This window comes from Crinia signifera, chromosome 2, assembly GCF_055691185.1.
Source record: "Crinia signifera chromosome 2, ASM5569118v1, whole genome shotgun sequence".
In the NCBI taxonomy this organism is placed as follows: Eukaryota; Metazoa; Chordata; class Amphibia; order Anura; family Myobatrachidae; genus Crinia; species Crinia signifera.
In genome coordinates, this window is record NC_139218.1 from 139,959,308 (window position 1) to 139,973,014 (window position 13,707).

The 13,707-nt window shown below is 42.5% G+C and overlaps 1 protein-coding gene across 1 annotated transcript in view; it reads left to right on the top strand.

Moving 5' to 3' along the window:
• CDK18 (cyclin dependent kinase 18) overlaps nt 1–13,707 on the top strand; it is a 190,238-nt gene that overhangs the window by 35,605 nt on the left and 140,926 nt on the right. Inside the window, exons 3-4 of the mRNA XM_083173016.1 lie at nt 5,883–5,964; nt 9,904–10,033. Of these exons, the coding sequence (XP_083029142.1) occupies nt 9,919–10,033 (115 nt within the window). The 5' untranslated portion in view covers nt 5,883–5,964; nt 9,904–9,918. The remainder of the gene's footprint in view (nt 1–5,882; nt 5,965–9,903; nt 10,034–13,707) is intronic.

Below are 13,707 nucleotides of genomic sequence, written 5' to 3' on the forward strand. Positions count from 1 at the left end.
CTTGAAAGTACATCTGCCTCTAAGATCTCAGTGGTGTAAGGCAACAATGCTTGCCATTACATCAAATGTTCTTATAACTATAAACTACTAGTAAACCACTCTTGTACCTCTGTGGTGAACATACAAACATGAAAGTTCTTTCTATTCAGGATAGCCTGTGTTACAGTGGCAGGTGTGATTCCAACATAACCTCACTGCTAATGAAATACCTTCCCTGTAGTATAATGAAGATTGTACTGGGCAGAATGGCAAAACCGCGACTCAGAAGTAGTGTAGGTGCTTCGTACTTCAGGAAAACAGCCTTTTCCACCACAAAATGAAAACTTGCATTTTAATAGTGACATGCGTACATTTATGAAAGTTTTCTAAAAGCTTCCTAACTGTCTCCAATAAAAACATTTATTTATAGTGAGTTGTCAATCCACTGTTAATGGCATTTACCTCTCTGACACGGTTATGGTGGTGTTTACCAAGAATAATACACACGGTGATATTTGGCATTCAAGCAGCTCATTCACACATCCCACTGTTATAACATGTGATAATACTAATTGAAATATATGTGATAACCTCACTGGCGTGTTTATTCAGTGTGATTAGCTGACCTCTAAACTAGGTAAAGTCACTCAATGAGAATTATACAATAGGGTGAAATATGCACTTTAATCCCCATAACTTTCTTACTAGTTTAAAAATAAAATTCTATTTTATTCTAGTTTTACAAAGTACATATTGTTTGCTCCATACCTCTCTCATTTTCTAATGATGAAAAAAGAACCTCTCAGTCTGCCATCTCATTCACACAACTTTGGTGTACAAACGCATTTTACAAAAAAGAATGGTAATACAAATAAACAGTAGATGACGTTACTTTCCTATCTACATTATGCTCAATGCATGATATGATACACCACAGGTATCTGATTTGCATGTTAAGGTCTACACCTGACACACATTATGCCAGAATTCGCCACTAATCTACCGATGCAAAAATGTGACTTACATAATCATGCCTAGTACAGGGGAATGTATGTCACAAATATGTTGGGTTGTGGATACGAACAAGGTGGAGTAGCAGTATTAGGATCAGTAGGTCTTGGGCACAAAGTTACAGGTCTAATGCAAACTGGAGAAAGGTAGAAGAGGTCTAATCTAATGTGAAACCAGTTCACAGAAGGGACAGATCTGTGCTGGAGTACTACTGATGCACAAAATAGACTGAATGGCTGGATTGAGATGATAGGTGATCCAGCACATATCTGGAAAGAAAATGTGTGATAACACAGGAGTAAATCTAGCAAGAATACTGGAACCGATATTATTAATGTCCGAAAGAGAAATGGCACCAGCAATAAAGGAGTCAATGCTGCGATTAACATTGGGGGTGACACCAGCGATACAGGAACCAATTTTGCAGCTAATACTAGAATTGCACCAGCGATACAGGATTCAATGCTGCAGTTAACACTGGGATCGGACCAGTTATAGAGAAACCAATATTGCAACAGATACTGGGAATGCAACAGCGATAAATGAGCCAGGAAGCGCTTCAGATCGGCACTGCGCTGGATGTCCATTGGCTATAAGTAACTGTGGATTACAGGTAAGTTTGCAGGAGGTCAGGTGACAACAAAGCACTGGCCACTTGCGAGTCCAGGAAGTTCCCTATACACTGGGCTGTCCACGTATTGGTTGGGAGTATCATATGAGCTAAGACTTGTTTCTGGTTGTTGTTTGATCCATCTGATCCAAACTATGATGAATGCACCCATCCCTCATTCTGGAGGGAACTCAAACTCCACTCTTATAAGGAATCTGCAAACTTTACAGACACGTGCTCTAGCTTGTATGTCGATCTGATGTTTTCAAGCAAACCTAGATATTCTAAAACCTCAGGACAAGTGAGACTGCGTAGGTAGTCTGGGGAGGTATGAGTGCGCAGGATGGGCTTGCAGGATATTTGGAGCGGGGAACAACAGGAGAGCACGTCCACTCACTTATCAGCCAAAGCCACACCACAGTTTTTCAATAGTTATATTGTTGAGTCATCCATCTTTTTCTTTATAACAAAGAAATTTGCTCCAACCCTTTATCAAGGTTTTCTTTAATGTATTCCAATATTGCAGCGGTCTGTAACTGATAATGAGTAAGTACAGTTGCTGGGAGGAGTTTTAATGAGAAACAAATCAATTGGAGTGTCCCATTTCTGACTGAGTGGTAACTTACAGTATCAGCTCCTCTTTTACTGAAGACTTCAAAGAAGTGATGGTATTGTTGATGACAGGATTCTCCCCATGACAGGAGTTAAAGTTCATCCACTCCAGTTGTGGATTGTAAAGCTGAAACCAAGGAAAACAGAGGAATACTGATTGAGATGTGTTCAGAATTACATAAAAAGAAATCGAATCAGAATGTAGTGCACAGAGCAACAAAGGCTTTGTTCCTACCATAATGGAACCATGAGTTATTGGGTTACCATGGACAGTTGACAAGTAAATAGCCCCAGGAAGTCTCAACTGTCTCAGCTGTGCGAATTTGCTGTTCCCTCACCACATCAACCATAATGACATTTCTTGCTGCTCCTGAGTCCATAATGCTGGAACCAATTTGGAGGGAAGTCCAAAAGCCACAGAGATGTAGGCTTTTTTTTGTTAAGTGACGAGAAACACAAAACACCTCCACCTACAGGTAAGTAGGAGAACTGGCATCTTGGATTGCAAAAAATCATATCTTTCAATTGGCACATACAAAAACAAAGTGGCTGATTCAGACCCATTCAACCAGGTCCAAATTCGGCCCAGTGTCCGATGGTGTGCAAACGCCTTCAGCGAGTATCACGCTCCCAGAGGCACTCGTACATTAAGGGGAGGACTTAAGGTTGGCAGGGGATCGGCCAGCGGTTTATGGGTGTCCTGATAAAAACACTGGGCATTCCCCTGGGAACGCAGACAGGCAGATGCCTGAGTGGGTTGGGCTGTAATAAATGTCAGTTTAAACTGACTTTCATTACCGAAGGCAGGAGAAATCATTTGATGGTAAGCGATCATGAAATTAATCTTCCTGTTAGTGGCTGCATGCGAGGGGCGATACCCCATAGAAGCCTATGGGCTTCTTACAGTGACCCACGCCACTCCGCAATGACGCACACCGTCACCCCCTCAAAGGCTTTGTTCCTACCATAATGGAACCATAAGTTATTGGGTTACCATGGACAGTTGACATGCGATTCGATGCGATTTTGCCGAAAATTGCGTCGAATCGCATCTGATTGTATGCCTTAAGGTAAGGCATACAATCAGAAAATCGGCAGCCCAGATACTACATAAGTACCGAAAAATCTTTCTTTCTTCTTTTATTCAAGACTTTTATTTGAATAATGAATTGAGTAACATTTTCTAGTTTGGGTAACTGCGTGGTCACATTCTGCCGGCATGCTAATTCTTTTACCTGCAATCATCAAACATCATGCAAGTTCTTAAGTGCACAGATAGGAATTTGATAATGACTGATATTTGCTAGCTCACATTTAAACTAAAGGTGTGTACACACGGTGAGATCCCCTTGCTATTCGACTTAAGATTCGAGTGCTATGCAATCTTTGCTATCTCTGTACTTTTACATACAATGAATTCATACAATCTGCATTAGATTTGTACTATATAGTCATTGCTGCCCTGTCTATCTGGGTTTCGATTTGTGCTGTCACGGGAGCACACATCGGGATCGCAAGGTAATAACCTGTGTGATCTGCATGCGATTTTGACTATATAGTCAAAATCTAATGTCAAATCTCACTGTGTGTACACAGCATTAAAGTGTGCTCATTGTCTTGAATTAATAAATATGTGTTTGTGAATATAGATGACAGAGAAAAGATAGGAAATAAGACACCTTCTGTTTAGTGTAATTTACACAGCTGATCTGGTATTGAATCAAGAATTAGATCAAAATTAGCGTGCTATTTACAGATGGGGGGGGGACAAATGTAATAGGGTGTGAGAATCAGGAAATGAGAGATTTTGGGAGAGTTTTCCCACTTATTTATTTTGAAGCAGCAATCATTTACACTTTTATAATGTATATGCAATATTTGCCATAGTGTGTGCCTATCCTTGCGTATGGTTGTCTATTTCAATATGGTTATGGTTTATTAGAGCTACAATGTCTAGGTCTACAGTCATATGGTCGTCTACTAATGATCGACAGCCAAAAGATCAACAGTCAAAAGGTTGACATTCACAAGGTCAACATGAGTTTTCCATGTTTTTGGTGTCTATGTCAACATAGCTTGACATGGACACTGTCTAAGTGTACCACGTCCCCCCACATGGCTTGCTACACTCAGCATGCTTTGGACTCGGTGACTTGCTGCGCTAGGCACACTATTATATTCTCCTTCCACACCGTGGTGGATGGTAGGGTATGAAATACCGCCTGTCGGCACATGTCGGATCAAAATTTTGATAAAAAGTGCATGTCGACCTTTTTCATGTCGACTCTTTCCGTATCGATCTTTTGACCATGTCGACCTTTGGACTGCTCGAGCGATAGTGGTCAACCTTATGACTCAATATAGTGTGCAGGCTTGCAAGTAGAGCCTTCCCACCTCTAAAGCCCCGTACACCCGGGGGAGATATATTGCTAGCAATATATTGCTCAGTTTCTCCTTTTCATCAGCGACCAGAGATGGTCGCTGATGAAAGGGAACCTCTGCCAGGGGAGCAGCAGAAGTAATCAGCTGGTCGCAGGAGCAAGCTCCTGCGACCAGCGATCATAAGGGGGCTAAAAACGGGAGGGTGCACACGGCGATTTATCGCTGGTGCGCACTCCAATCACTGGCAATATGGTCGCCAGCGACCATATTTCCAGCGATTTAAGAACCTATCGCCCCGTGTGTACACAGCTTATGACTGTCTGTTATTAACCAATCTTGTTCTATCACTGTTGCTTCCAATTAAGTGCAATGGAAGATGCTGCACTATATAAGCAACCGATTTAATAAATAAATAAACCTATGTTTTTTTGTGTGACACATTAATAACTAATTTTTAGCTAATTTGCAGGTCGCCCAATATGGTAAATAACCTATGTAGAAAGGGTATACGCTCGTTAGGTTGACACTATTAAGGGCCATAAACATTGGGCAACTTTCAGCTGAAAGCCGCTCAGTTTACTCATTTGACAGCTTTCATCTTGAAATCTGCCCAGTGTGTACGGAGCAGTGGTGAGCGGTGGTGCACGCTCCTGCATCATCGCTGGCCCAGCCGCTTATCTGCTGGTATTACCAGCAGATGAGCGAGGGAGTGGACGGCTTTCCATAGCGCCCCGCTATGGAAAGCATCCATCCCGCCCAGGGATTTTCCCCATCATCCTTATCCATAAACGCTGGGCAAAAACGCCCAGTGTGTGTGGACTTTTAAGGTTGACATATATTGGGTCGACCACTGATGGTCAACACCTGAAAAGGGTTGACATGCATAAGATCGACAAGGTCAAAAGCATTCGGTCGCTATGATATTGGGAACGTCGATAGTCAAAAGTTCGACATGGGTTTTTCAAGGTTTTTGTTTTGAGCCATCTTGTGCCTATAGGTTGTATTTCATGCCCTACCAGGGCATGGAGGGAGAATATAATAGTGTGCCAAGCGTAGCACTTTTCCTGTTTCCATGTCAACTGCGTCGACATCCGGGACAAAACAGTGTGAAAACCCCATGTCAACATTTTGGCCATGTCGACCTTAGGCATGTCGACCCTTTTCAGGTGTCCACCTGAGGCCAGTCGACCTTCAGTGTATGTATTGTGACCTCAATAGTGTTGATCAAAGACCCTTGCCCTGTAGAAGGCTACTGGAATGCGATTCCTAACATTTCTTTCTTCTTTAGTTGATGCTTCTAGCAAACCTGACAGAAGAAGAGGCACCAAGCAGAGCAACTAGAGTTTTTGTATAGAGCCGCATATGTCTATGTAAGTAGACCACATATTTTCACATTATTGATGCAACTTGCAATAAAATTCTGACTATAGTCCATCATGAGAGCAGTATCTGATTGCTGTCTATAAAAACAACAGTCCCATTGGCGATTTTGATTCTATTCCCACCTCTTGAGAGAAGAGTTTAACAAATGTTACCTCAACATCTACTTAAAAAAAAAACCTTTAGAATTAAATTACAAGTTTGGGCCTAATTCAGACTTGACTGCTGCTGTGCAAATTCGCAAGTGTATGGGCCACAATGCACATGCGAGACAAATCTTTCTACTTTCTTCCTTCGCTAGCCATATGCAAGGTGATTGACAGGAAGTAGATGTCTGGGGGTTGTAACCGGACGTTTCATGGGAGTGCAAAGAAAAATGCACATTCGCACAGCAGCGATCAGGTCTGAATTAGGCCCTTTGTTTTATGTTGGGAAAAAGAAAATGACTAAAGGGGTAGACTGAAGCCCCTTTTTTAAAAAAAAAAAGTTTCTTAAAGGAAATTCTTGTGGTTATAACCAATGGCCCACCTATATGTGCTCCTCTATGTGAATGTCATTGGTTTCCTGTACTGTTCAGTATTAGAATTGTGCCTTCAAGTACCCTAAAGCTGGGTGCACATTAGATGACTTGCAAACAATGCAATGTCATCAAGGATTTCCCTTGAACTTCCAGACACTGTGCAATCTTGCAAAATGGGCAGTAGCCACACCCAGGAGTACAGTATGCTTTGGTTGACAGTACATACAAATCTTCCTGCATGTTCAAAAGATCAGAAGAAGTGGCCAACGACCAGTGGGAACACGCATTGATATCATCATGATACAGAGTACATAGTGGATGGTTTAAATGATTTGTCATTCCCAAATCATTTAAATATCATGTAATGTGTACCCAGCTTTAGAATCCTGAAAATGGTGGATCATATACCAGTACATACTGCATACCCAGGGACTGCACCACCACTAGGCAGCTTTAGGCATTTGCCTGTGGGCGCCGGCCACTGGAGGGCGCCACTTTGGTGCAAGCCCCCCCCCCCCTTGGAGCCAGGTGAGGGGCACCTGCACATATCCCCCAACTCCTCCTTTAAAACGGGTTAGAGGCGGCCGCACCCCCCAGTGACCACATTGCCATTGATTATGCCATACCTCCCAACATGATCCTCTCCCAGAGGGACACAATGCTCTGTTTCTGGACTTCCCTCTTAATGTATGATAACCATCACCTGTGTTGAACAGGTTTACTAACGAGAAAGGTGTTTCAGCACAGGTAATGGTCATAATAAATTATGAGGAAAGTCCAGGAATAGAGCATTGTGTCCCTCCTGGAGAGGGTCATGTTGGGATATATGGAATCTAGAACAAGCTTTTGGATCAGAATCTCATTTATATTTATGTCTGTAACTGGCCTTTAAAGTTACTTCTGCATTCCTTAGCTCTTCACATCATCAATCAGCAATAGCCTTATACAGCTATTCACATGCAAAGCAGGACTCTGGCCTGTAAGTGGCAAATAAATTACTACCTTTCAACCAAACAGAACACTTTAATATCAGATATCTTAAAAAGAAAGTACCGCCTTTAGGAAAGGGCTGCTTAAAAGAAGTAAACTGTAAGCTAATGACAGGCCCGGCTCCATGGGGTCTCTTTATCAAGCAATCACCTTTCCCTATAAAATAATGTAGAAACTGCACAGTTCCAGCATGTTTATGAATTATTGCTATGTACTGCAGGAAATTTCACTTATGTATGTACAAAGCTTTTTGGAGTTTGGCTCTTAGATGTAGATGGTGATTGTAAGCTTGCGAGCGGGGCCCTCCTACCTCTTTGGTAGTTTGTTACTACCCACTTTGTTTTATTACTGTTTCCAATTGTAAAGTAAAATATGTTGCGCTATAGAAGAAACTGTAAAAAAATAAATAAATGGTGTAAACCAATTAAAGCCTATAAAGACTGGATCTTCCGATCCCTCTCCTGCAGCCTGTACGTGGTTGTGGAAACGGACATTGGGTGTATGCGCCGTGTCAGATACCCCCAAAGGAGTCCTTAAGAAAAATGTGAAAGATTCTTCCAAAATGGTGGGTAAGGCTACAAATTGTCCGATGGTGGCGGGTTTGAGTATGCACGTTTATGCGCATGTGCAAACCCCCGGAAGCGAATGGAACTCGCCGAGCCGTTCACTCCAGTGGGGACGGACACCAGGCCGGAGCAGGGGAACACCCAGCGTTTTAATGGATGTCCCATGAAAATCCTAGGCATTCCCCTGGGAACGCAGGTGGGCCAATGCCTGCTCAGGGGGGCGGATGACTGATGTCACATGATGTCAGCTCCCGCCTCCTTTTCAGCCAAGTTTTCACTGACTTATTTCCAATGGGAGAGAAATCATTTGATGGTCGTGACTATCGAATGATTTCTCTCCCCTTTGGTCACATGTGAGGGGATGTGTTCTCAGACAGGGGGTGCGGGTGGTGCTTGCTGCGGTGTCCATTGGGGTGGCTGGCAACGCGAAAATACGCCACCTAGCAAACAAGTCTGAATCAGGCCCTGAATAGTAAAAAAATGCCAGTTGTTAAGCGGATAAGGAATGTGTATTCGGGGAGGGCAGGGTTTCCGGGACACTTTGTTAAGGAGAAGGTGTCATGTATTTTTACTGGTACAATCCCATTCAGTCTTGGTGCACTATAATAACTGATGCAGTACAACACAAATAATGATGTTTCCTAAACTTTTCTGAAATTTTTTTTTTTATTTAAATTTAAAATTTTGCTATTCAATAATAGAAGAAATATGCAGAAAATAATGTATTTAAAGCTATTCCTTAAGAAAAAAAAAGAAAAAAAGTTCCCTGGGACAACTCTTTTAAACCTGGTAGTGTCTCTGTAACTTGGGTACGGTTGGCTGTGATAGGATTTCTGTTACCCTGGTGCTGGGTGTGTTTGTAATTGACCTTCAGTGTTTTCTGTGTGCCATGAACTTTGCTGACCTGGTAGACAAAAGGTTCCTATTACTTGTGTAATGAAATTGCAGTCAGTAATGTACTATTTATAGGGATGGGCAGCAGGTAAGATACCTCCCTTACAAAAGGATGGGTTTTGTTTACTCAGTCGGTGTGATACATTCCTGGGAACACATTTCCAGCAAGAAAAGCAGAAGTAGCTGCATATTAAAGGGAAGCACAGGGATCATTAACACCTGCTGTACCAAGGAGCCCCACTGTGACTCAGCTCAGCGACATAATATTCCATTCAAACACAGGTGCAGTATCATGGATTTTCTTACGGCACGATTATTTTTTCGGGAAAAATGAGTCTACTAATGAAGGAGTGTTTCCGGTCCTTGTGTTATCGCATCATAAAAACTTGGTACCAGGAATGCAGGCATTATGACACGAGCAGGGGCAGACTGCTTGTTTTAAGAATAGGGCTAGAATATTTGTAGAGGTCACCAGAAGAGCTTCAATCTTCCCATTCCATGATGACCAGATATGTAGTGTGTGGAGAATGTAATTTCTCACATCTAGAAGACAGTGATAAGAGATGCAGCAGATGTATCCCTCCCACACTCTCTCACTGTGCTCCTTACACAGGCAGCCTGCACTCCTCTCTACTTCTTCCATATATTCCCCACTCCACAGCAGATTCATGGTTATCTGTACTTCTGCTGAATTCTGAGGAACGTATGTCCTGTTTACGTCTTTCACAAATTGTCTCTCTTTCCATTGACCAGCAACATTTCTGACCTCTGCCCAAACTTACTGTGCTCACATAGGTCTACGTTGTACCCTCTTCCCTTGATTGCCTTTCCTTCTCTGTCTCACTCATTGCTCCATATATTGCTGCTCTGCCTGCCCTTCACTCTCGTTCATTCCTTGCATGCTTCCTCTATCCTTTCCTCAAGCCTTTCTCACACACAATCATCTCTTACTCCCCTAGGTCTAACCTGTCAAGATGAACAAGGTGAAAAATTTCAAGCGTCGATTCTCACTCTCCGTTCCTCGAACGGAGACCATAGAGGAGTCTCTGACAGAATTTACAGAGCAGTACAACCAGATGAACAGCCAAGGTGAGTGATTGTGGCGTAAATACACACAAGACTGCAGGGATGGTTGATCAGCTGATAGCAAATGCTTGATTGTGCCAGGCTGCGATTGGCAAGTCAGGAATAATTCTCTGTGGGATCCAAAGGCATAACCACAAGTCATGACATTATTTTTATCTCTAGTTCTCTGAATATATATATGTCCCTGTGTATTCCTGAAACTATCACATTCTATTTATTTATGTATAGTATTATGTATATGCAATGTATATCACCTGGTAAATGTAACCGAACATGGTGTATGCAACCTATCACACTGTCTTGTAGAAATAATCCCAGGATGTATAACATTGTTGTACTTGTAGTGTACATGCTGTGTTATGTATGGGCACAAGGAGTTGGTGAAACTCAGGCATCTGTAAACGGATTGCAGTTTTCTAAAAAATGTTATTATAATGTGGTTGATTGAGGTTTTCACAACCACTGAAAATGCAGTGAAAGAGCCCCCCATGGACTGTATAGTAATTGTGAGTTCTTAATAACAGGACCTCTACATTAATGTCAATTACTGTATGTGCACTTTTACTGAGCCCTTTATATTTACATGTGCATTAATTTCTGTAATGAGCGTCTGTGGCAGATACAGTCAAATCCCCCTTCTTCTCTTATTGGAGGACAGAAGAAAGGCCAGCTACAGGGCTGCAAGCACCACTACCACAGACCTGTATCTTTCAGGACCCCCTTCTGTGTCCGGTAGCATGGTCAGTCCAGTGAAAAGGGGTGAAGCTGCTGGTATAATGTGACTCCCCCCCTGCACTCACCCACCAGCCAGTATTGCAGAACTGCTGGCTGGCGTAATAAAGGTTATAAAGTGAGAGGAGGAAGAAAGGTACAAGGGTGAGAGTTGAAAGGTGAGAGTGAGTGGCAAGGGTAAGAGGTGAAAGGTTAGAGTGGGTGGCAGGTGTGAGAGATGGAATGTGGGAGTGAAAACTGGAGGACTAAAGAGTGATAGGGAGTATGAGAAGTGCAGGGGGTAAGTAAGAGAAGGAAGTAAGAGGCACAGGGGTGACATGAGACATTAAGGTGTACTCAATGCTGCGGCGAGGGGGGTTTGTACGGCAAGGATGGCTTACCTTCCGACCCCCTTGCCATATTCAGTGTTTGCCTGGAATCGATGGCGAGGATCCTCTTAAACAGGGTTTCCGCTGCATTTCGTGGCAAGCTCCACCAGTTTAATGGGCACACTCACCATTTCCATCTCGCTGAAAAGAACCAGCAAGGGGGAAACGGTGAGTTTAATTCTCTGATGGCGAGCTATCGGCACTGCTCGCCCTCATAGCTCGCCCTCAGGGGTGTTAGGTTGGATAACTTTATATCATTATAATATGGTTTATTGTTATAATATACTGTATAGTGTTAAAAAGTATTGAAAATCTTACGTTATCAAAATCCTCCGCCATTCTGTACAATTTTCCATACCCCCCACTTTTAAATTGTGCAATGTATCAAGCAGTGAAAGTAGATTAGAGGTGGGTCAGAGAAGACTGACCCATAGTAACCGGTCAGCTTCTACCTATCATTTTGGAGATTGTACTTGAGAGTTTTACAGAATATGACAACACAGACCAAAGAAATGTCCAGACATAGGGGGAGATACAGTATACTGTTATACAAGAGTAATACAGACCAGGCCATCCACAGAGCTACACCAGCCGCAACTAAATTCTGCACAGGAGTCACAGGCCGTTCCGTAGTCTTTCTAATACCTCTGTTACACTAGCTCAAAAATCCCAGGTTTCTGCATCAACTCTGGATTTGTGTGTGTGTGTGTGTGAACACAAATGATGCGGCCCCCAGTCTATGGCCCTAGTTGGAACCAGGGTCACTGAGGTGAGGACCAGGAATTTGCTGGCTGGCTAGACCTGCCAGATTGCTGGGTCATATGTTGGAAAGTAGCATGAGTGAGCCACATCACTTACATTACCTCTCTTCTTCCCGCTCCTGCTCTCTGACTCAGCTTGTGTCTGTGTTTGTGTCAACACATGGTGCTGGTAACTCACATTGTTAGGGGGTGGTAGAATGAATTCAGTAGCAATGTAATGTTATATGAGTACATTACTGTATGTAGTTGCCAGTGGAAGATATCTGTGTGTGTAATATGTGCATGACAATGGATGACATGTGTGAGAGATACAGTATGCCGAGATACAGTAGCTCTCATCATTTTCAGCTCCTGCTAGGCCTTTCATTTGGCACGATACGTAGGGGTATATTTACTAAAGCTCCTAAAAATGAAAAGAGGTGATGCTGCCCATGGCAACCAATCAGTTTCTGTCTTTCATTTTCTAGTATGCAGTAAAGAAATTATATAACCTCTATGGGCAACATCACCTATTTTTTAGAATCTTTAGTAAGTTACCCGATACCCTCAAAAATGACCCCTCCCACAAGGTACAAAACACTCTGCTAACCACTAAATGTATTATTTCTATATATTTTCTTGATTATTTATTGAAATGGATATTTGGCACAGATCACTGCATGGCGTGGAAAGTCCGGTATCAGAGCATACTCTACCTGATGGAATGGGTGATGTTGGAGGATATGTGGGCATACGTATCAGCTTTATATAATGAAAGGAGAAGCATAAGGGGGGATCCAATTAGGTGCAATATTTTTGCCCATGTGAGTTAGGGCCAGATGTATCAAGCTTCAAAAAGTGATAAAAGTGATAAAAGTGATAAAATGGAGAGTGATAAACAGCCAGTCAATTTCCTCCTAACTGTTATGTTACATGCTGGGTCTGAAAAATAACAGGTATGAGCTGATTGGCTCCTGTACAAAATGTCCGCTAAACATGCCAGGGTCTCTTACATTTGTTATATAAATTCAAATAAAAAATGTTGAATTAAAATAAAGATTATATTTCCTATATAAGGTAAGCATTACAGGTCATTGTGTTGAATAAAAAGGGTTTGCTTTGCAATTTCCACACCTATTTTGTCAAATTCACTTGGCACATAAAGGGTTAATATCCAAGTTATTATTATTATTTTTTTTAACAAGTTAATAAATAGTTTGGCAAAGGTGAGCAAACTTTCTAACATTTTACCAATAAAAGGCATATTTGGTTGGTGTGATCATTAAACCTGTAATAACCCCCATTACCAGCTGTGGAGCAGTGTAGGGGCATAATCTCCACCACCTACTTCTGGAGATCCTATGATCAGCACCCATATTTGAAACATTTAAAAGTGGTTCTTATTTCCAGTGAAACTAACGAATATGCCATTGGTATTTAACATGTATCCCCCCTTCAGGTCCAGCGGTATCCCCCTTCTCTGTAGCATCCTCCACCCTGCAGATGGCAGCCTGTTCCACGGACAAGGCTACTGTGTCATGCATGGAGGACAGTCTGCACATGTTTATGACACAACAAGGACCTAGCAATCTCTATAAGTGTTTGCTGGAAAGCAGGGCCTGATCTACCAATAGGCTGATCAGGCTAAAGCCTGGAGCGCTGGTTCCTGGGGGGGCGCAGCAAGGCAGGGGGAGCCCAGTCTTTGCAGATTCCATGCATGGAATCTGCAAAAACGGACTCCCGAAATGCCCACCGTCTTCTAAGAGACAGACGCTAGAGGTCCTACTAGACCTCTAGCGGCTGTCAAGGGAAGGCTGCTTGCTCAGTGCTACAACGA